Here is a 24,839-nt window from a genome sequence, read left to right as displayed (position 1 = left end):
TTATATCTCTATATATGTGTACAAATATATAATATGTAAAATACATATATACTATATATTATATACTATGTAATATGTTAAAATGCCACACAAATGTATAAATGCTTTATAAATATATACCATTTTTGCTATACTATGTGATTACATATCTTTTAAATAAACATATTACCTGGATTGCACAAAGTATGTCTGGTGGTGGGAGCTCCTGAATTACGCTTTTTGAGAAGATACTTAATCCACACTGTCTCAAACTCTTCATCTCTCTCCAGGCTTCATTCCTAGGCATCTCTGCTATGAATCAGAGACCTCAGCATCCTGGAATTCACTCCAGCTCTGGCGTTCACATCTTGGAAGTCCCCCGCCTCCTCTAATTGGAGTGCTTCTTGCAGAACACCTAGTGAAGGAGCATACCCAGGCCAGCCCTGTCTTCATTTCTCACACTGAGACTTCTCTGCCATCTCCCTGTAGAGGTCCTTTCATCCTCCTCACTCCCTGCTTTCATCCTCCTTTTCTGTGTTAGTGTGTACCTTCCCCAATCGGAACACAAGCTCTCCGAGGGCAGGCATTGCCTCTTTTTTCTTTCTATATTTGTAGTTAGCACAGTGCCTGGCACAAAATAAACAATTAATAGGTGCTTGTTGACTCAAACGTGGCTCCCTTCTCATGACATGGGTTGCCACCCCTTCCAGAACTTGTAGCATTTTCACTTTTACTGCTCCACCACAACTTGTCATGGTGAGGAAGTCAAAATAGCCCTCCTTGCATTGCCACTTTGGAAACCTGCCTCCGTAACCTCTCTTTCTCTGAGGTTCATTTGGTTCACATTTATCAACTTTTATCTACCCACTTCAAGGACACTTTTTTTCCTCCCTGAGTTTAGCACCTGGCTTATACCTTTTCTCCGCTCCCCAACGTCCACCTCAACTACAGACAGTAATATTTTTTATCTTAGCATCAGTAGAAATATTTTACTTTCATGTTCATGATTTCTGAAAGTTCTCTATCTAATCACAATCTTTCATCATTCTAAAGGACTCAATTATCATGTCTAATCAGGTGATTCTCACATCTGCTTATCTAGCCTCAACCTCTCCCCTGACCTCCAGTCTTTTATCTCCAACAGCCTGTTGCACATCCTAAATTCAATATCTCCAAGCTGAAGTCATTATCTTTCACTCCCTAAACCTCCCCATTTTCCTAAATTCCCTGTTGCTTCTGAGGGTCCCACCACCCTGCCAGTCAGCTAGCCTTACAACCTCGTTATTATGCTTCACTCCTCATTCTCTCTCATCCCTCATATCCAATTTGTAGCCAAGTTCTTGTTTCTACCCTTGCCAAATCTCTAAACTAGGATCCCTTCTTTGCTCTGACATTGCCCCCGCACTTGTGCGGGCCCTCATTGCTTCAGACTGGATTATTGCTGTCATCTTCTAGTTGGCCACCCTGCCTCGATTTTCTCTGTACTTCAATCTACCTTCCTCTTGGCTATCAAAGTTATCATAAATAATGACCATGTCTCTCTGTCTGTCTGTCTCTCTCTGTCTCACACACTCAATAAACTCCATTGGCTCCATCATGCTTCCAGGATCAAATATAAAATCTTCTGGATTTTTTTAAAGGCTATTATAGGCTGAAGTGGCTACTGAATTATGAACCTCGATCCCTCTATCTATCAATCAACACAGGAGCTTTGATGTGCTGTGTCTGACCTGGACAGGTTCACCCCTCCTTAGGCAACCTGGTGGCCCCTACTCCCAAAGACTCACCATATCGATGCCTAACATAGTGTAGACATCCAGTTGACACAGTCCATTGCAGCTTAGAACTCCCAAGCTCAAAAAATCAACCTTCCTGGTAGGTGGGATTACAGGTATGCACCACCCTGCCTGGTTCGTTTGGATCTTAAAGGTTTCTTAACCTGGCCCCTTATTACCTTTCCAATCTTATACCTTACTCCCTTCCATGTACTCATATCCAATGATTCTGATTTTCTTGCACAAAACACACTAGTTCCTGACTCCATTCATTTTTGTTGGCTGTTCACCAGTCCTGAAACTCTCTCCCTTCTCACCTCCATATCCTGGCTTTCTTCAAGCCTCATCTAAAATCTTGTCTTCTGGAAGTCTTTCCTGGTCCTCCTTAATGTTAGTGCTTTCCCCTGATATTACGTCTAATTAATCCTGTATAACTCCTGTTTTGCCATAATTGCTCACATGTTGTCTTCCACATCCCTTCTTCCCCCATTAGACCATGAACTTCCTGGGGACAGAGACTGTTTCTGCCTTTCTTTAGATCGATAGCATTTAGCAGAGCATCTGGCATTATTTGTAATAGTGAAACATTAGAAATTTTCTCAGTAAATATAGAAGCAAGCAAAAACCACTCCTCCTCCTCTACTATTGTTTAAAACAGTTCTCAATATTCAGGAGATAGCAACGGGAAAACAAACCTTCAAGGTGTCTTCATAGTGTAATGCCATTCCAGAACTGCTTTCTGAATTCCACTCACCTGGGAGTACGGATCTGCACGCAGAAGGACGCCAACCACTACTTCTTTTTTTTAGCATGAAAATTAGTCTTTATTTACTTAATCCACAGCACCTGACTGTGGACATTAATAATTCTCTATGATAGTCTACTCTTAGGATATTGAATTAGTCTAATATGTTTTGGCTATCTTTTTTTTTTTTTGCCTTTTGGAGGGCAAGTGGGATTAACTTGCCCAAGGTTGCACAGCTAGTTTTTTGTGTGTGTGTGTGTGGGTGTTAAGTATCCAAGGCCAGAACTGAACTCGGTTCTCCTGACTCCGAGGCTGGCGCTTTACTCACTGTGCCACCTAGCTACTCCCTTGGCTACCTTAAAAAAATTTTTTTTTGCTCTTTAAAAAGCTCTATGCAGTTCTTTTTTTAAAAAAATTAATTTATTTTGCTTTCATCTTTAATAAATGGCAAAATGTGACATATATATGCACACCAAAAATATTTTAAAATAAATGTCTTTATGATTTATTATAAAAAAATTAAATTATTTTTAGTCTTCAACATTCACTTCTATAAGATTTTGGGTTTTAAATTTTCTCCCCTTTTCCCTTCCCCTTCCCAAGATGTATGTAATCTGATATAGGCTCTACATATACATTCATATTAAACATATTTTCACGTTAGTCATGTAAAGAATTAGACCGATGGGAGGAACCACAAGAAAGAAGAAACAAAACACAACCACAAAAAGAGAGAGAAAATAGTCTGCTTCCATCTGCATTCAGACCCCAAAATTCTTTCTTTGGATGTGGATGGCATTTTCCATCATGAGTCTTTTGGAGTTGTCTTAGATTCTTACATTGCTGAGAAGAGCTAAGTCTATCAAACTTAATCATCACACAACATGGCTGTTACAACGTTGCCCTGGTTCTGCTCACTTCACTCAGCATCAGTTCATATAAGTCTTTCCAGGTTTCTCTGGTCTGCTTGTTTATCATTTCTAATAGCACAGTAGTGTTCCATTACATTCAGATACCAAAACTTGTCCGACCATTCCCCAATTGATGAGCATCCCCTCAATTTCCAGTTCCTTGCCACCACAAAACTAGAATTATAAATGCTATAAATATTTTTGTACATGTGGATCCTTTTCCCATTTTGATGATCTCTTTGGGATCCAGACCTAGAAGTGGTATTGTTTGGTCAAAGGGTATGCACAGTTTTATAGCCCTTTGGGCATAGTTTCAAATTGCTCTCCAGAATGCTAACCTCTACTTCTAAGGATTCTGGGGATAATCAGGAGGGGCTAAGATTTCTAAAACTGTCATTCAGGAGCTCCTACTGGTATGCTTCCCAGTTAATATCAGCCAGAGCTAATTAGCTTTTAGAAAGAGTATTTATTAAGCAGATATAGCAAAGACAGCTGTTACAGAAACATCCCCTGACCTCTTGGGAAGTGTGAGATCAACTTAGAGAATGCATGTGATGAAAAGATAAACTTATGCCTCCAAGTTACTAGAAGTCTTTTCCCTCCTTCATGGAATTCTCATGAAGTCCAGTATTAGTAACTCTCACAGCTATGGCTTAAGGTCTCTTAAGTTCTTAACAAGGGCTAGAGATGATTACAACTAAGGAAATAGATAATTTGATTACATGGAATTGACAAGTTTTAGCCCTAACAAAATCAATGCTACTAGGATAGGAAGGGAAATGCACTTATGGAAGAGGGGTGGTTTTTTTTTTGATAGAATTTTTTTCCAATTACATGTAAAAATAGTTTTCAACATTAATTTTTATAAGATTTTGAGTTTCCTATTTTCCCCCTCCCTTCCTCCTAAGCCCCCTTCCCAAAATGACAAGCAATTTGAAATAGACTATACATGTATAAACATCTTAAAAAATATTTCCACATTAGTCATGTTGCAAAAGAAGAAACAGAATAAAAAGGAAAAACCACAAAGAAAAAAACATACAAAAAAGCGAAAATAGAATGCTTTGGTCTGCATTCAGACTTTGTAGTTCTTTCTCTGGATGTGGATAGGATTTTCCATCAAGAGTCTTTTGGAATTGTCTTGGATCATTGTAGTGTTGATTATCTCACAATGTTGCTGTATATAGGGAAGAGTTGTTGCATCAGATATCTCCAGTAAGCAAGATACATGGGAACAAATGCAAATATATGAGACAAAGAACCGTTTCTCAAAGGATAAATAAATAATTCTTTAAAGACTACTCTATAAAACTACTCTACAAAAGATTACCCCTAGATAACTAATAATGAAAATTAAAACAAAAACTATTCCAAATATTTATCTTACATCTAGAAAATTGGCAAAAACAGTAAAATTAATCTACTGATGTTACAGAAAAAAAACACAATAATACACTGTTGGTAAAATGGTGAATTGTTTGTGCCTTTTAAGATACGAAAATGAATCTTCCTCCCTTCTTTGCAGAGGCAGGAGACCGTGAGTGTGGAACATTGCCCACACAATTATACTCAGTTGTAATTTTGGTTGGTTTTGTTGAATTCAGTTTTTCCCAGCTTCACTTCAATTTTATTTTTATTTACAAGTAGTTGGTTCACTGGGTAAAGGAGTAGGGAGGGATATAGTCAGAAATGATATAAATATAAATTTCTGATATTTATATTCAGATATAAAAGCAAGTTATCCATAACAAGTATTTTTAAATGTATTAAAAAATCCAAAAAAAGAATAAGGTTTGGTTTTATAGGTCATGGCTTGAACACTGAACCCCTGGAAAGGGATGGAATAGCTCTGAGAAGGACTAGAAAGAAGACATTTGGTAGGAGACTCGCTTAAATGAATAGGAAATGTTTAAACCAAATTTAAAGATGAAGAAGAAACCAGAAAACATGAGAAACACCAGATGTAACACAGGAAGCTAAATGTAGAGGAAGATAGGACCAGTAATTCTTAGGAAGAAGTTCAATTAAATTCTAAAAACATGCATGAACCTACTGTGTGTAGGGTATTTTTACTAGATACCTAGGATACAAAGACCCAAAAATTAAACAGGCCTTGAGCCTCAAGGAGTTTACATTCTCCTGAGGGGAAACAGTGGGAAAAGGAGTTATAAAAATCTTATAGTCTCAAATATACCAATGAACAGAATATTGATCATAAAGTGAATTAGACAGTGAAACACACATACATAAAACAAAATTACAATTATCACTAAGAAAGACTTGGGATATAGAACGTAACTACATTTTCAAAAGAATCTTATTGGATAAAAATGATAGGGAAGTAATATAGTAGGTTAAGAAGGTAAAGACCTACATGGAAAGCCATGAACCTGAGGGCATAAACATAGTAGATATGTTGAGTATGAAAAAGGAAAGTAAGGAAAGTAAAATTTGATGGAAATATACCACATAGAGACTGTCCAACTAGATTGAGGATATTGAAAATGCTTTGTAATACATATTAGGAAACTGTCATCAGGGAGAAATATAAAGTATTCAGAGTATGTAGAAGACTTTATGAGTCCAAAACTGAATTTACTGACAATTTTATTGATCAAAAGGGAGAGAGAACAGTGATGAAGCTGCCCTTATGGATTTAATTCTGATAAACAAGAAAGAAAAACTGATTGGTGATAAACAAGTAGATGGGAAACAAGAGGAGTTGATAACATCATTTTAGATTCCATGATATTAAAAGAAAAGATTGTTTTGCCTGGTCAGACACACATAACTGATTTCTAGAAAGCAGATCTCAAAAAACTCAGAGAAAAGAAGTGTGATCCATAAACAGCTCTGAAAAGCAATGGAATTCAAAGGAAAGGAAGACAATTTTAAAAGTATAATCTGACTTGTTCTTTGGCTTCAGTCATGCCTAACTCTGTGATCCCATTTGGGGTTTTCTTGGTAAAGACACTGGAGTGGTTTGCATTTCCTTCTCCAACTCATTTTACAGATGAGGAAATTGAGGCAAAAAGAGTTAAGTGATTTTCCTAGGGTCATATAGCTAGTAAGTATCTGTGGCTGGATTTGAACACAGGTCTTCCGGACTCCAGGCCCAGTGGTCTGTTTACTGCTCTGCCTAGTCGCCCAATTCTGACTACAGAATTATAAATAATCCCATTGAGAAAGTAAAGGAGGAGATAGTTAAAGAAACAAATATAACTGCATTCTCTGATGATTTTCAGATTTCTAGATAAATACGTAAGGACAGAAAGGTGGGCATAGTACCAAGGTGAAATTAAAAAAAAGTCATGACCTTATCAAGATGGTGTCTGAGAGGCTGCATAAGATAGGATCTGAAGACTTTAAAAATATTTTCAAGGACTTTTAAAGGTATGGTCTGAGCAAAAGGGTAAATAAGGAAAAGTTGGATATAATATTAAAAGAGGATAAAGAGAATGTTAAACTGCTCAGCTATAATTTGGTGGTCCCATCTTTTCCAATAAGTTGAATGACATTCCAGTTGGAAAGGCTAGGAAAAAAAAGATACATAAGTGAGAATTGAAACCTGACATCAAAGGTAGGATAATGAAAGAATACCTAACTGATTTAAATAAATTTAGGATGAAGGTATCAATAAAACATATCATAAAAGGAACAGTTGAAGGAACTGGGTATGTTCAAGCTTGAGAAGAGAATACTTGGGGAAAGATACAACAGCAACCAAAATGTTTGAAAGGCTATCATTTGAAAGGGAAAATTTACTTATTCTCTGTTGTTTCAGAGACAGAACCAGCCTCAGTGGCTGAAGGTTATAGGAAGATATTTTTTATGTAATGTGAGAAATAAATGTTCTAGCAATTAAAATTGATGACCTAGTACAACAAACTTCCTCATAAAGTATATTACCTATTGTTGGGGTGTATGGGGTGTTCAGGGAAGTCTAGCACCTCTGTTCTGAGGGTTTGCTGAGCCCTTTACAGGTCTGCCCATCCACATTTGCTGTCCACCTTTCACCCAACTCTCACCTGTGGTTCCAAGAAGCCAGCATACCCTGGCAAAACTGTGTCAGTAGGTGGGTTAACCCACGTTGTGGGCAACTGACAGGTCTTAAACCTGCCAGTGCATTAAAAAGATATCTACCCCAAGTATGTGAAGACTTCCTTGGTGGATGGGCAGACGAGAATCATTTGTTGCAAGGCGACTGAAGTTGGCACTGTGGGACTCTTAGAGCTCGGTCAGATATTTAAGATGCCAAGGTCATCCAATACATCCTAAGTTATTACTAGCATCCTGACTTTTATCTTGGACTTCAATGACTCTGAAAGAGGATAAGGCTGGCAACTTTGTGCAATTCTGCCTCACTTCGATCCAGTTCACGTAGGAGCCAAGACCTCACCCCATGATGCCACTGGTCTTCTTTCAAAAGAAGGACAGACAACACCGATTGTTGGACATACTTACACAGGAAGTCCATAATAACGGGTAGAGCAGATGAATTAGATGGCTTGTAAACTCAATTCAATTCAACAAATATTCACCAAGTGCCTCCTATGAATAAGGCACTATCATAGAGGCTGAGGAATCTAAAAAGAAAAATAAAACATTTTCCTTTCCTGGTCTGGAGCACGATTATATGCTTATTATTTGTATATGTTTAGAAGTTATTTCCCTCTATAGCACATAAGCTGCTTTATGGAGGGATTGTTTCATTCTTTGTATTTCTATCTTCAGTGTCTGGCACATAATAAGAGTCTTAATATGTGCTTGTAAATTCATTAAATATATACATATATAAATTATAATATAGTCAGTACATTTAAAAGTACAAAATGCAAGAGTTTATGAATCTATGATCTTTTCTCCAAAAATTACTTGCAACCTTAAAAAAAAAGCAAAATCCCATCCAATAGTAGTTTTTATTCTAGAATTTTTACTCCATCCAATGAGTTGGTACTAGGTCACTGGGAAATGGAGAGAGGATGAGTGAAATCTTTGCCAGATGATAGAGCCTTCCTGGGCTAAGGGACTCTTTGGAGCTCCCTGAAATTGAGTCTTTGAACAATTTCGAGTAAGGATCAGCTTCCAGTTCAGTGTGTCACTAGGGATTTTTTTTCATAAATCCTCAGTATGTTTCTGTGTGAATTCTCAGTATGAACTGCGATTGAGCTTGATGAGTGGGTAACACAGCCAGTGGGACAGTGGCGTAAAATAAAAGATACAATAGATACAAAGAACAAGAAGTAGATATATTTTGTTTTTTTCATTCTAATAAAAAAAATGGTGAGTTCAGAACATAAGAAAGATCACTTGTACTATCTCACCAGAAGAAAAAAACTACACACATGAAAATCGCCTGATTCTTATATACAGCTGCCTTTCAGTTAAGAGCTACATGGAATGTTACACATTATTGTTTTTCTAAATCTTCCATACCCTGCTATATCCCCTGCTCTTCCCATCCCCCATACACACTCTGATGAAGTAATACTAACAAATAATAATAGTTTCATAACGCTTACTATGTATTGTACTAAGCATTTTACAATTATTATCTCATCTGATTCTCACAACAACCCTGAGGAATAGGTTATTATTATCCTCACTTTACAGATGAGGAAACTCAGGTAACTAGAGGTTTAAGTGACTTGCCCAGGGTCATACAGCTAGGAAGTATTGGAGGGTAGGTTTGAACTTCCTTACTCCAGGCCCATTCACTCAGTAGTTATCCACTAGCAGCCCCAAGGGTCCCTATGGTATGCAATGACTTTCCTTGTTCCCTGAATTCCCAGCAGATGCACACTTAATTGGTAGAACTAGTTAAGAGACTACTCGTATGCAAGAACCATGGTTGTATGAGGGAATAGCTGCTTATTGCAGCCTAAACCAGCCTAAGCCTGAAGCTATACCCCAAAACAAGAATCCCATTAGAGGGGGACAGGGAAAGGAATAGGAAGGACCACTAGAGAGATCACATAATGTAGGAGAGAGAGCACCAAATGTGGAGTTAGAGGACTTAGGTTTAAATCTCAAGGCTTCCACTTACTTCCCTGTGTGACCTTGGGCAAGTTGCTTCTCTTATCTGAGTCTCAGTGACATCATCTCTAAAATGAAGGGGTTGAATTAAGTCACCCTCCCCATCCTTTTCAGCTCTAAATCTATGATTGTAATGAAGCATAGACAGAAGTCACTTTTTTTTTTTTAAGCAATAGGGGTTAACTAACTTGCTCAAGGTTACACGGCCAGTTATTTCTGGGTGTGGTGCTGAGTATCTGAGCCCAGATTTGATCCAGGTCATCCCAACACTGGAGCCGGTGCTCTTACTCGCTGAGCCACCTGGACGCCCCTCAGAAGTCACTTCTAAGATATAGACCAAGGATTCTCAGCTTGAGGCCCGAGAATTTTTAAAAATTAATATATTGATAACTGTACTTCAATATAATTTGGTTACTTTAGAATCCTATGAATTTTACATTGTGCATTTAGAAAACACTCTTAGAAGGGGTCCATAGTCTTCCTTAAACCATCAAAGAGTGTATCACACACACACACACACACACACACACGTGTTAGGAACCCCTGATACAGGGTCATCTGCCTGCATAAGCATGTACTCAAGAATCACTGAGACAATCTGGTGACAGAGTGGATCTTCCCAGCTCCAGTCCTAGTGCAGGAAACACCTGCATGCCACTGATCATACATATCTGGTATTCCCATAGTGCATATATTTTCCCTCTTCTATGAACTCTCTTGTTCACAGTCCTTCCCAATAAAATATAAATACTAGAACAATAGTTGTACTTTCTGACTTATTGGGGTGGGGGGAGTACTTTTATCAATGTATAAACAAATTATCATTATTTTCCTCTCATGTAGGGGAAGTGCTATGAGAGACCCAGAAGTAAAGTGTGCATGCAAATATCAATAATAGCACTCAGGAGATCAATACCTCTAAAGGACATGTGTTTCTTAAAAGAGGGAGAATCAATCATCGGTAACTTTTAGGCAGTTATGGGGAGAAGATTGTGTTAATATTCTGAGTGAGTTCTTCTTAAATGATCCAGAATAGTAATCAGTAGTTTTAACCACTACTTTTTTAATATTTCATTTTTTCCAATGACATATAAAGACAACTTTCAACATTTATTTTTTGAAAGATTTTGAATTCCAAATTTTTCTCCCTCCCTCCCCTTCTATTTGGTTATACATGTACAATCTTGTAAAAACATATTTCCACCATTAGTCGTGTTATGAAAGAAGAAACAAAACAACAGAAAAAAAAGAACAAAAGAGAAAATAGCATGCTTCAATCTGCATTCAGACTCCATCAATTCTTCCTCTGGATTTAGATATTTTCCATCATGAGTCTTTTGGAATCATTGTGGGTCGTTGTATTGCTGAGTAGGGCTAAGTCAATCATAGCCGATCATCACACAATTTTACTGTGTACAGCGTTCTGCTTCTGCTCACTTCACTCAGGGTCAGTTCAGGTCTTTCCAGGTTTTTGTTCTGAAATCTGCCTGCTTCTCATTCCTTATAGCACAATAGTGTTCCATTACATTCATATACCACAACTTGTTCAGCCATTCCCCAACTGATGGGCATCCCCTTGATTTCCAATTCTTTGCCACCACAAAGAGAGCTGCTATAAATATTTTTGTATATTTAGTTCCTTTTCCCTTGTTTAATGATCTCTTTGGGATATAGACCTAATCGTGGTATTGCTGGATGGAAGGGTAGGCACAGTTTGATTGCCCTTTGGGCATATTAGCCACTACTCTTAAAGGGACATGGGAGCAAGTGAAGTCTGTATATGTGTGTGGTAGACAGGAAACACTGGTGCATTTTTTAGGCAGAAAGAAAGTATTTTTGGAGCAAAGGAATTTGAAAATCCTGGGGAGGGAGTAGATAAGAGAAGTAAAAGGTCTCAGAAATCAGAAAAGACAAGACTTAGCACATGAGTGGGGCTAGCTTTAGAGAGGAGAAAGGGCCCTTCTTCCTCTGGGAGTGGTGGAAAGGTTGAAAAGATAAATGGAAACAGTTGTGTTGAAGTGAGAGGGCAGAGACAAACAAAGAACATGAGGGTAGCTCCTACCCTCTACTAACTTACAATCTTCTTGGCCAAAGAAGATTCATGTATATACATGAAACATTGTTTTTTCATTTTCTTTGGTTGGAAAAAAATGGCTTCTACTGTTAAATGGCAATAAGTGGTTGAAATGCCAAATTGAGTGGTAGTGTTTTAGCCTGGGAATGTTTCATCCTCTGGTATTAAATGTGATTATTTAAATTGAACCTTGGGATGTTGTATTCCCCATTGGGAACATTTTACCAATTTAAAGTCATTTGGGAAAAAATATAATTCATGGAAATTCACTTTAAAACCAACTTTTTGGAAACAGAACTACCAAACCTACAATTATCCAATATATTGATGAATACTTAAAACTTTCAAATAAATCTATGAATTCTCATTTTGAATAAAAATCCTTAATAAAGCATCATGGGCTTTTGAATTTGTAATAATTCCATCTTAGCACAAGGTACCTCAAACTTCTGACATCTGTCTTGCTAATGCCTCTTTTTATAAAAAGCTTAAAACACCATTGTGTATTGAACAGCTCGAATATTTGGACAGCTGCTCCTCCTTTTTTCTCTGGTGGACAAAAAAAAATCCAGGATTTCTAAGGAATGACAGAAAGTGGACAAAGGGGTGGACTTTCATCTTGATGCATGAAAACTTAAACTTGTATCATACTGTGTATCAGAATGAGACAATGTGCCACCAAAATACTATTTCAGCTTGTAACAGAGACAGGCTTTCCTTTCTATTCCTAGTGTTTCCACCAAAGTACCCTGTAAGCCTCACAGGATGTAGGAATAAACCAAACAGCTTCCTTCCAAAAACAGAAAAAAAAAAAAAAGATTCCTTTTTGCCTTTAATAAGTAGCAATGCCCTTGTGTGCTTTCCTTCTTTGTCCTTCCCTTTCCTTTCCTATGTAGTGACATCCATTGGGTGTCATTGGCTAGCAGGATCCCAGTATATACAGACACCCAGGGAGGGGCTCTAGTGAAGGAACAGAAGTCCCTCAAGGGAGATGTGTTTATAGTATGGAAATTGGCAAATAGTGGTTATTGCTGTGGAACTGGAGGAAATCAACCACCTAAGTTGCACCCAGCCCACGTCTCTCCACCCTTTTATTTAAAATATCATTATTCTTTGCAGAGTTCTGCCTCAATATTGTTTTCCCTTAATCAGGACAGCCTGCTGAAGTGGGAAGAGCAGACACTTTGGAGTCAGAGGACTTGGATTTAAGCCCTTACTGCTGAGACTTGCTAACCTCAGGAACATTAAGTTACTTTTCCTCCCTGGGTTTCATTCATAAAGAAGAGAGAATTGGACCAAATGATCTCTAAAGGTTTCCTTCAAGCTCCAGAACCAGGACGTTTCAGACAGTGAGCCCCTTCTACTCACTCCTTTCTTTCCCAAAACTCTTTAAGAAATCATTATTTAAAAATCTCCGAGAGAAATCTGCCTCCTCCGTGTACTACTGTGCTACTGTGGTAGTAATTGGGACTGAAGGGCGCAGGGATTCCGAATCAGGAATCTCTGGGTTCGAATCCCACCTGGTCTTAGACAACACTCCGGCTAAAACCACAAATTAACTTTATTGTGGTGTAGCTTGGTGGAAGGAATTCTCACGCCAACTAAAACACGGGTCATTGAATTATTGGTAATTGCTTTCATAACCCTCCAACCTGACTTTTTTTTTTTTTTTTGCGCAAAATTGTAAAAAAGAAAATACCAGCTACAAACAATTAACAAAAAAGAATTCTAAAATTGAGCAGGATGCCCCCAAGGCAATCTCCATAGCTAAAGCCTGGTAGAGATTTCTCTACGCCTGGAAGAATTGAAGAAATCCTTTCCTGAAGGCTTTCCTTACAGGTTTTAGGGAGTCATTGATTGGGCCTTTAGAGTCCAGGTGTCATTTATTAGCAATTTGAGGTAACTTAAGAATGACCTTTCTCAATTGTGTGTGAACCCCGCCCCCAGCAATTCGAAGACCTTGATTAGAGTTACAATTCTCACGCTTGCTAGTTGTGTGATTCTTTGAAAGCCACTTCTCGCCTCTAATCTCCAGGCTCTGGCTCAGGAAAATATGGAGGATGGCTGGGAACTGCTACAGGGAATGCAACTGATAAAATTTTAATGCATTGTAAAAATCAGTTCATATCAGTAACACTGTTAGAAAGAGAAGCGTGTTGGCGTAGCAACCTAATGATGTTAAACCAGTATGCATGGTAGAAAAGTGTTGAAAGTGCTATGCTTATGCGCGTTTTGAAGGGATTTGAATTGGCACCTGTTTGGCTTGCCCATCCAGATAAGCCATAGGAAGGCTCTGCTTGCATTCAGTATGTGGGGGGGTTGCATTCCGGGCAGAGCAGGGGATTTCTCTCAGTATTCCTGCCCTCCCCGTCCTCTGACCTTCCCACAGCGGGGGAATAAATCCCCCCTCCCAACCAGTCCCCCGCCTCTGCTCAGGGGTCCCAAAGGAAGCTGCGAGCTTCCCAGCCTGCTTTGGCTTCCATTCATTCCCAGCTCACAAAGCCCCCGGCTCTGACGTCAGCTCCCCCTTGCGCCGCCAGCCCCGGTGCAAGCTGAGCCCCAGTGGCGCGAACCGAAGCCAGAGAGAGCGAGAGAGCCGGAGCCTGCCTGCCCCCTGCGCGCTCACCCCCGCCCGCGTGGAACTCGCTGCTGCACGTGCCCTTGTGCCAGCCCCGACTTAGCAGGGACAGCGACAGCAGCGGCCGCAGCTCCAAGGCAATACCTGCAAACTTGACCAGCCTTCCCAGCCCAACTTGGGCCACCCCCTGCAAGAGAGACCGGCGCCCGAAAGCACCCCTCCCCTCTCAGCCATGGGTAAGTGAACCGCTGCGTTGATCCCTCTTGACATCCCCGCCTTTCCCCCCCTCCTGTTCAGGATCTAGAACCTCACGAAGCTGCGAACTTCGCGAGCTACTTGTCTGGGCCAACCTCAGGTGACGGAGTTACTTCTGTCCCCTGGCCCTCCCGGGATTGGGATGCTCCTCTAGGTTTGGGCTGCAAGTGGGCAGGGGAGGGGCGCAGGTGCCATGCCTAGGCATGGAAAGGGTAACCTTGAAGCGGCTTGAGGGTGGAAGGAGGCGAAGGACTGACCGACTGCCTTGCGGTGGAAGATGCAAGCGGCACCAGCTGCAGAGAATGGGTCTGGAGGGTGAGGGGCTAAAAGGTCCGAGGGGCTTTAAGGGCTCATGGGAATGGCACGGCCAAATTGAACTGTTCTGTGTCTATGCTGGAGCGCCTAAGGGCATTCTGGGGGTGACTCGGGATGGTGTTATAGATGTAGGCACAGGAATGTGGGGGTGGGGAGAAGGGGCAATAGTGGAGCTGGGGGGGGGGGTAAAGATGGGTCCTCCCCCAAGCCCTAACTGCTGCATCATTCCTGCAATTGCTGTCTGGTCGATTTGACCAGGGAAGTTTGGACTGACCCTCACTGTTCTGGGCGCCGACTCCTAAAATGGACCGCTTCTAGTTAAGTCAGAGTAATTCACAGTATCCTCACAGTTTCCCCAGCTTCCCTCCCCTAACTTAAAGGGGGTAGTGGGTTAAGTCTTCTCACTGAATTCCCAGGACCCGTTATTGGCTGGCTCCCAAAAGAAAGTGAGCAGCTGTTGCTCCCAGCTTCCCCATCTGAGAGCTGAAAATTCACCGTCAGCTTGAAGTTCATGGCCTTTTAAAAGTTAATTCGTTTGGTCTTTTCTGAATTAAATCCTCGTTAAGTACAACATCTCTAAAGACTCGGTTATTCAGGAGACTTGATTGAAGAAATATTGTCAAGGGAGTATGGGAAAGATAGGAAATAAGACGTTCTCTCCTTGCCTTTCACATCCCTCCTCCCCCTTTGAACTCTCAAAACGAACTTTTTGTACCTTGACAAAACTAGGTAAAAACATTCCGATTGTAGTTGGTGGGAGGGGTGAGGACTGGGTGACCCAAGGCCCCTCCTTCCACCCGGAGGGTCTAGGTGAAGTCTACTAAAAGACGTTCCCCAGCTGGACCACGTCAAAAACTTGAACCTGGACCGTGGCGCAGTGCGTTGTAAGTCTTTTATACTGATGCCTTTAAAAAAAAAAGCTAAAATGCTGTAGTCAGCAAAATATCTTAACATGTTGTGGGAATGTGCTACAGGCTTCTCATGGAGCGTGTTACGCCACTCAATACCCAAGAGCAGGAAATGTAGCTTTACTGTAACTAGTTAGCATCTATATAGCTAGCAATTATATAGAACTTTTTAAAGTTTGCCAAGTGCTTTTAAATGTTATCTCGTTTGTAACTACTGTGTTGAGCGAAGAGCTTTCCCCCCTTTTATTACCTTAACATTAAGTTGGTAAACTATGCTTAATACAGGAAACAGAGATGTATTTGAAAATGCACAGCAACACAAAAGGAGTAAACACATCAGAACATATCTAGCTTACTCAGCTTAGTTGTGCTGGGTTTGTGGTTTGTTTTGTTTCATAGGGACTTTTTCTCCACTCTGCCATCAGCTGCAGCAAAAACTCAAATTAGGGAATTGGGGCGGCTTGGTAATCCAAGTCACAAAAAGAGATAAAAAAAAAAAGGACCTTGAATCCACTGTAACATTGTGCTGAAAGTTACTGTAGTCAGGAAGGAATGCAAAAGGAATAAAAGTATTCAGAGGGTGTGAGCCCTTTAGGTGAGTGTATTCTTTTAACTCAGATAGTAGTTAGCTGGGTCAGTGCTGGATCTGCAAAAATTCTGTGGAGAATCAGATAATCTCTGTTGTTTGCTTAGCTCATGATAACTACCCAGCAGTGACTGCAGTGCCAGAATTTGGAAGTCACATCCAAATGCTGTATTTAGAAATGCATGAATTCATTTTTCCTGAAATCGATTTTTTTCACCTAATGATTTGTCTATTTATATCAGTGATACTTGGGATGACAGCTCCAGAGCAGAGAAATATTGGTGACTGCTTTGCTTAATTTGTGTGTTTATTTAAAAAGGGATGCACTTTTCACAAAGCAACCTCACAAACCAGACTTTTTTATTTTTCTTCAGGGAAGTACATTATGTCTCATACAATAGTTGCCAATTTATGTTAATTTGCACTTACTTCAGGGATTTTGGCTCTATGCTTGGTTTTAGTCATAAAGAACAAAAATTTGTTCTTTCAGTGCCAAAAAAAGAAACACATTGCTTCCCTTTTGTTAGTGTTAGTAAATATGCCATAAAGTCATGAACTGATTTTATTTTTCCAGATGTATTTAATTACTATACACTGATAAATATTTTTATTGGGATGATTGGACTTAGAAATATTCTAGACATGGATTTTTACACAAATCTTTGTTTTATCTATTTTAATGTAACTATCAGGACCACTGGCCTCAAAGTCAAGGGACTCAGTTTCTAGTCTCAGCAGCTATTTAGTTGCGTAACTTTAAGCAAACCTCTCAACTTTTCTAAGTCTTAGTTTCCTCATCTGTAAAAATGAGAGAATTGGACTAGATATCTTGGGCTTTTTCCAGTTCTAACATTCTGTGATATGTGATTACACCAAGAGTGTGATTTTTAATTCATGTAGAACTCCCAGTGTGTGCACTCCCTCAACCAATGCAGATAGCAAACCCTTTGTGACTTCATTGTTTAGTCATTTTCAGTCATGTCCCACTCTTTGTGACCCCCATTTGGGCTTTTCTTGACAAAGATACTGGAGTGGAGATGAAGTTGAGGCAAACCAGCTTAAGTGACTTACCCAGGGTCACACAGCTAATAAGTGTCTGAAGCCAGATTTGAACTCATGAAGATGAGTCTTCCTGACTCTAGGCCCAGCACACTATCCACTGTGCATCCTATCTGCCCCCTTCTGTGACAATAATCAAATGAATATTGTTCATTTGGAGCTGGAATGAATCTCACATCTAATCCAATCCTATTATTTTATAAACAAGGAAACTGAGATCAAGAAAAGTTAACTTACCTGCCCTGGGTTAATAGAGGCAATAAGTAGCAGAGAAGGAATTTGAAGCAGCTAAGTTTGTGCAGTAGAAAGAGTGTTGGGCCTGGAATGGGAAGGCTTGAGTTCAAATGGGATATCACAAAGTTGTGTGATCCTGGACAAGTCACAACACTGTGACTTTGGGTAAGTCTGCCTCAGTTTCCTTTCGGTAAAATGAAAATAATAACCCCTATCTCCCAGGGTTGCTGTAAGGATCAATGAGATAATATTTATAAACATAGTAGGCATCTAATTAATGCTTGTTCTTCCGCTTCGCCATGCGGTGTACATTAGAGGTTAAATGACTTACCCAAACAACTAGTGAGAGCCAGAGGCAGGATTTAAAAGTCTCTCGAACTTTCCCTATGATCCCAGGATATCTCTTCTGCTATATTATAGGAACTAATGAAGTTGAGAAAAGGTATTTTGTTTTTCTTTTAAAAGGTATACTTTGGGATAGCTAGGTGGCACAGTAAATAGAGAAGGGACATCTGAGTCAGGAGCACCTGAGTTCAAATCCAGCTGTGTGACCTTGGACAAGTCACTTAACCCCAATCGCCTTGCCTTCAACCTTCCAAAAAAAATAAAAGGTATACTTTCTACCCTGTTGTGCTTTTTTAGAATGCTCTTTTGCACCCATATTGTACCCAGCTATTTTAAAACATGTGTAACACTACATAACACTAAAATATTATCCCCCCATTTGTATACAGTACTGAGTGTAAACATGTACTGTAATCACTATAGCTGAAGTGCTGCTTTTGGTCCTTATAAAGGCTTTCATTCTGTGTCCTTTGACTACCTTTGAGCATTAATATAGTCAAATGTGTATATAATATGTATGTGTGTATACACATATTTGTGTATGTCAGTATATAAAATGTGTTTATATATATATATATGTTAGCATATATACACGTGTTAGTATATATAGACTTGTATGTCTATATTGGTGCATATGTAGATGTATGTTAGTATCTATGTGTATATATTAGTGTACGTACACATATGTAGATGTTAGTGTATATATGTATCCGTGTCTATATGCATGTGTCAGTATGTATAAGCATACACATGTTTTACTGTATTCATATATGTGCATGTGCATACACATATTGTCATTTGATTTTTCATTTAACTTTTTACCATAGTAAGAGAATCAACACAGAATACTGGGTAAAGCCCTGGACTGAGAGACAAAAGGTCTAGGACTGAATCCTGGTTCTGCCATTTATCAGCTGTGTGACCTTGGACAGCAAGTAACTTTCCCTTTGTAAGCATCAAATTCCTGATCTGTAAACTTAGGAGATTGGGCCAAATGATTTCTAAGACCTCTATGCCTAATACTCTGAGACCATTTGAGATTATAGATCTAAAGGTTTAACTAAATGAATCAAAATCTAAAACACCCTGCTTATTATAGAACCACAGTTTGTGCCTCATTTGTATTCTATGTCCAAAGAAGAGTTTTTGCTTCATTAATTGTCATTACATGTTTAAAGGAACATACTACATATGTGGCATATGTAATGGATCATGGGTTTAATCCATTTAGTGATAGGAATTAAAAAAAAAAGATTAGTTTACATTTTATTTTTTCCAAAGTTAATGTAGCTCATCACCATATAAGTAAATATTTATTGTGGGAACAATATGGCAGGGTGGAAATATCCCTTGATTGGAGATCAGGAGTTCTCTTTTCCAACCCCAGCTCTAGCACATACTATCCAAGCAAACTTGGGTTAAGAAAACAGACTTTACCTTGGTTTCTTAATCTATAAGATAAGGGGATTGGATGTATCCCTCTGACGACTTCTCACTAACTCTCCAGTTCTGTTATTTTAAATACTAAATAAGAATCCATAGAGGAAACATTGGGAAAATGGCATTATTTTTTTCATGTTGAAAGTTATGAGAACCACTGGGCAATTGTGTTGACGCTGTTCCATGATGCACATGCCATTTGTAGTTGTTAAATTTTGGCATTCCAGATATCCTTTCCCATGTGCCAGTTGGTTAGGGAAGTTAGCGGAAGGTGTCATGTTGCAGTTTGGTACTTGTAGTTTGTAGGGTAAGCCTGCCTTACATGCTGAATCATGTGTTTCCAGAGCTCCACAGGTCTGAGGTTGTATTCCCAGACTGAAACATCTGCTCTGATACTGAGTCAACTAAAAATCTCTTGAGTGTGGAGTCTCCATAGTTTTGTAGATTGGTCGGGAAATCACCTTCCAGGAATTATGATAAACTCCAAAGATAAGAAATGATGGCCTTGGAGACAGAATTTTAAAGGAAGGCTTTGGAACTAAGCGACTTGGTTTGCTTGTGATTTGGTGTGGCCAGATCTAAAGCACATAGCCTAAATCCGGGGGAGGGGGCAAAAAAAGGAGATGGGAAATAGAATTTTTATTCATTGCCTCCATAGAGCAGCTGGTGGCACGATGACCAGAGTCCTATGCTTAGACACAGGAAAACTTATCTTTGTGAGTTCAAATCTGGCTTTAGACAGTTTTTAGCTGTGTGACCCTGGGCAAATCACTTAACCTTTTTTGCCTCAGTTTCCTTATCTATAAAATGAAGGAGAAGGAAAATGGGGTCATGGAGAGTTGGACATGGCTGAAATGACTGAATAAACAGAAAGCAGAGTCCACCCTCCTAGAGTATCTGCTATAGCCATGAGATGAGTTATATAGCAAGGATGGACTGGGTGAGGACTGTAAGTATGCTTGAGTGGGTGGGTCAGCAGGCAACTTCTGCTATAGGTGCTTGGGTAGGAGTTTCAGGATTGGGGAACCTGCAGCCTCAAGGCTACATGTGGCCTAGAGGATTAGGTTGTATAACTACCCAGAGAGCCTTCCTTGGTCAGAAGCTGGGGAGATTGAGACCTTGCACAGTGGAGAGCAAAGCTGAGGAGTGTTGAGTAATAAGGGTATGTGTATTTGTGTCTGGACATGAGTCCCCCACGATTGGATATTCTGGGGAAGCTGGGAATGCAGTCCCTTCATCTTCCCACCCTTGGACTGGTTGATCACAAATCTCTTGGTCAGGACCCAGTCCCTCAGGGACCCTTTGATCCCAGTTTCCTTTGGAGAGCACTACTTCATGCCTTTTTCCATTATTATCCACGTTAGATTTGAATTTTATTGGAGGATGTTTCCCCACCAGTGAAATCATATACACATGTAAAATGCTAGAGGGTCTCCCAGGAATGAGGGACAAATTTGATTCATTCAGTCATAGAGCAAACATTTGTTAAATACTTGTTTGGTGCTGAACATTTTTGCTACTTTTAATAAGTGTGGGAGGAAACAAGTTCATTTCAGGCCTTCTTCCTGTTCCAAAAGATCTCCCAATCTAAGGGACAGGGCACCAAGCCAAGAAACTGTAAAAAGCAATATTACCTGATCAGGGATTAGGAGCTCCTGAACTCCCCTAGGGGTGCTGTCTAAAGACAAGGGGGAACCGGAGAGTTGGTGACCACAAGAGTGTTTAATGATTTGGAATGTTTTTTGACCAGTCATTAATTAGAACTCATTCTGAGTCATCACTGCAGTTAAAGTTAACTCTTTAGCATGGTTATTCACTTTCTAGTTTCCATGGGTGGCCTATTTTAGCAATTATGTCTAGATTATTTGAATGTGAGGCAGCTAAGTGGCATCATGGATAGACAAGTGGACTTTTAGGTCAGGAAGATCTGAGTTCAAATCCAGACCCAGACACTTATTGCACACGACTGTGGGCAAGTCACCTAACCTCTGTCTCCTCAACTGCTAAAATGGAGATAACAGCACTTACCTCTCAGGGCTGTTGTGAAGATCAAATAAGATAGTGTGTGTGTGTGTGTGTGTGTGTGTGTGCTTCGCATGATACCTGGAACATGTTATTGTTAAATCTTTTCAGTTTCTGAGATACTGGAGTGGTTCGCCATTTTCTTCTCCAGCTCATTTTACAGATGAGGAAGTTGAGGCAAACAGAGTAAAGTGTGAGTTGCCCAGGGTCACATAGCCAGTAAGTGTCTGAGGTGAGATTTGAACTCTGACCTTCCTGACTCCAGCCCCAGGGCTCTGCGCACTATGGCGCCACCTAGCTTCCGTGCCTGGCACGTTGTAGGCATTTGGTGCTTGTTTCCTTCCTTCCATTATACCTCATTTTTTGAGTCCAAATTAAAGGATTTTACAGGAGGAAAATCTTTCATTAAGAATTATGTCATGGGGCGACTAGGTGGTACAGTGAATAGAACGGCGGCCCTGGAGTCAGGAGGACCTGGGTTCAAATCCGACCTCAGACACTTAACACAAAACTAGTTGTGTGACCTTGGGCAAGTTACTTAACCCTAATTGCCCTGTCTTCCCCTCTCCAAAAAAAAGAAAAAGAAAAAAAAAAGAATTATGTCAGTATGGCATTCAAATCAAGTATGATGACAGGGAGTAGATGAACAGCTAGTCTCCTAGTTAGAATGAGATGGGTTCAAATTCTGCCTTATGACACACACTGACTGTGTAGCTCTGTGTAAGTTCCTTAATCTTTCAGTCCTCTGAGGGAACTCTCTTAGGACCATATATTGCAAAGGTACAGATCGGAATTGGTAGAGGGAATTTCCTCATCATGGAGTGCCTTATACTGATGAAATCACCCAGAATGTAAAATTAATTTTGCTTTGTAATAAGTGCACACAAGACTAGGGCTGCACAGAAACATGGAATATTAGACCACAGTGATCTTTTAATTGCTCCAGGTACTTAATTTAGAAACTAATTTAAGCACATACACTCAAAATTTCTTACCTTCAGTCTTTTTGTCTTCCTGCTAGGAAATGTTCCTTTTTTCTTCTGCAGTGAATTTGCCTAGGAATATTTGAGCTGTCTCCACTACAGGGGTTTTAAAAATGTGGTTGACAGGGACCTTCCCAGGTTTTTCTCAATCATTTTGTTCTGTTTGGGTTAGTTTTATTCTGTAAAAGTTTAGCCAAAACCAAAAGTAAGCATTGTGCTATGTCAATTGATGATTTATGATATGAATAAAAACCTGGTAGCAAAAAAATCTCAGAAAACTTTCATGAGAAATCTGCTCCTCAATCGATTTGGAGCTAGAGAAACCCTTGGAAGAAAAATTTCCCAGTGTGGTCCTGAGAATTACGTAGTTCTCTGTTCTCCCTCTTGGGCAAAGCACTTTTTCTGAGTGCCTTATCTCTAAAGTATACTTAAGGGTATTGGTCATTTGTCTGCTTTTTTAGATCATAGTCAATTAGTGCAATGCCCTGGAATGTAATCTCCGCATGATAAATGAATCTTTATTGACCACCTGTTATTCCCCTAATCCTACAATTTAAATACTCAACATAATACTCATGGTTTCATATGTAATCCTATTTTATGTCCATTGTATATGGCAAGTTAATACATATACGTGCAACATACATGTATGCATACAGACAATTTATATGTGTGTGTTTTCTTTTAAAAAAAAGATGCTCAGCTAGTAAGTATGGAAACAGAACTAGAGCCCAGATCTTCTGACTTTAAGACCAAGATTCTTTTCCTCTCGCCCCACTGTCCACTTTGGAAACAGAACATTGTTATATACCATCAAGGAGCTCAATCAGGAAAAATAAAATTACCATGCATGAAAAAGAAGGAAGACTTGATGCTCACTTGTGCAGAACTGGCTAAAAGAATAAGAAAAGCTCAGGGAAAAATATGAGGGAGGAGGCTGGAGTAATGGAGTGAGGAGGGGAATGCATTTGAAATAGCCTTGAAAGGAGTGATCAGGATTGAAATAGTATGAGAGAAGACATTGCAGGCAGGAGGGAACGGCATGAACAGAGATCCTGAAATGGACAAGAGCGTGGTGTATATATCATGGATCCTGAATGTAAAGCTGTACAGACCCTAGAAATCATTGAGTCCAATGCCTTCATTTCACACGTGAAGAAACGGAGGCTTGGAGTTGTTTGCCTGTGGTCAAAGGTGGTCTGAACTCGGGTCTTCCTCACTCCCAAGCTCCACACTCTGATGAGACCATGGGAAGAGTAATCTAAGATCAGAAAGTGTGTTTTAGAAAGCGGCAAGTAACAAAGTGAGATGACTAACCTCAAAAACTTAACTACAGAACACCGAATGTGAATAAGCAACCAGCCTAATTGGGATTGTAAAGAATTTTTGGATCGACTTTCCTAACTTAAAAACAACAAGAAAACCCAATAACCTTGATGGCCATCCCTTGGCATTGAAAGAATGTAGCAGGAAGAGATAGAATGACTGCCTTGAAATCCCATGCCTGCCATTGAGAAGCTGCCTGGTGGATTACAGGAGCTTGGGAGTTTTGAGTTGCAGTAGGCTAAGCCAATCTGGTATCTATACAAAATTCAGTGGCAGTAGAGTGAGCCCCTGGGAGCTGGTTCTACCAGAATGCCTACATGGAAGGGTAAAGCAGCCCAGTTCAGAAACAGGTCAAAGCTTCCATGCCAGTCAGCAATGGGGATAGGCTCTGTGAGTGGATGACCACTGGACTTCCTACTTAGGTGACATAGGGAGACCCAGTCCCAAAAAACAAAACTATGAACAACCAAGCAAAAAACAGTGAAACAAAAAATAGGGCGATCATAGGATTTATGACTGAGAGAGAGGTACTTGGATCATCTAGTCTAACTAGTTTCTTGGGGAATCGTATACAATTAGAGTTCTGTCTTAGTGACTTTTTGTGATGACCCCTGAGTATTGTAGACTTGCATGGCTATAATGGAAAATCTTAGACACCAGGAGTACTTGCCTGCTTATATTTGAGACTGATAAGCTATGGGGTGGGGGTTAGAGCACTGAACCTAGAGTCAGGAAGACCTAAGTTTCAATTTGACCCCAGACACTAACTGTAGGACCTTGGGCAAGTCATTGATCTTCTTTTCCTCAGTTTCCTCGTCTGTAAAATGGTGATAATAATAGCATATACTTTCCAGGGTTGTTGTGAGGATCAAATGAAATAATATTTGTAAAGCACTCAGCCTAGTGCCTAGCACATAGTTGTTGCTACACACACACACACACACACACACACACACACACACACACACACAGTTATTTAGAAACCAAATTGTTTTTGTCAGAATCTTAATTTTGATGTTGGAAGGGGAAAATGTGATAAAGGCAATTCAGGTACCAATGGATGCAAAGTAGTCATCTTGAGTCTGGAGGTAAAGCTTGTTTAATGGGTTAAAAGTCAGCCCAACTCACCAAAGAAAATTACTTTAGTGTTGATCATTTTGCTCTCAACCAAATACAACTCAATGCACATGAACTTGGTGTTCTAAGTAAGCCACTGTGTATGTTCACAAGTAAGGGAGAATTAGTGCATTGGCTTTGTGGTAGGCTGT

The 24,839-nt window shown here is 39.8% G+C and overlaps 1 protein-coding gene across 2 annotated transcripts in view; it reads left to right on the top strand.

Annotated features, from left to right (window-relative positions):
- Nucleotides 1–14,033: 14,033 nt before the first annotated feature.
- The window catches only part of GPM6B (glycoprotein M6B), a 225,879-nt gene continuing 215,073 nt past the window's right edge, over nucleotides 14,034–24,839 (top strand). The window contains exon 1 of one of the 2 annotated variants that reach the window (XM_069100614.1): nucleotides 14,034–14,334. In XM_069100614.1, coding sequence (XP_068956715.1) covers nucleotides 14,331–14,334 — 4 coding nt within the window. In that variant the 5' untranslated portion in view covers nucleotides 14,034–14,330. Of the gene's footprint in view, nucleotides 14,335–15,533; nucleotides 15,553–24,839 lie in introns of those variants that run through there. The other variant, XM_069100616.1, reaches the window with a different exon arrangement.

The sequence above is a fragment of the Petaurus breviceps genome, unplaced genomic scaffold (assembly GCF_028583685.1).
Source record: "Petaurus breviceps papuanus isolate PSGF00001 unplaced genomic scaffold, PetGlider_PUasm1.0 419, whole genome shotgun sequence".
Lineage (NCBI taxonomy): Eukaryota > Metazoa > Chordata > Mammalia > Diprotodontia > Petauridae > Petaurus > Petaurus breviceps.
This window is presented reverse-complemented; position numbering and strand designations above follow the sequence as displayed.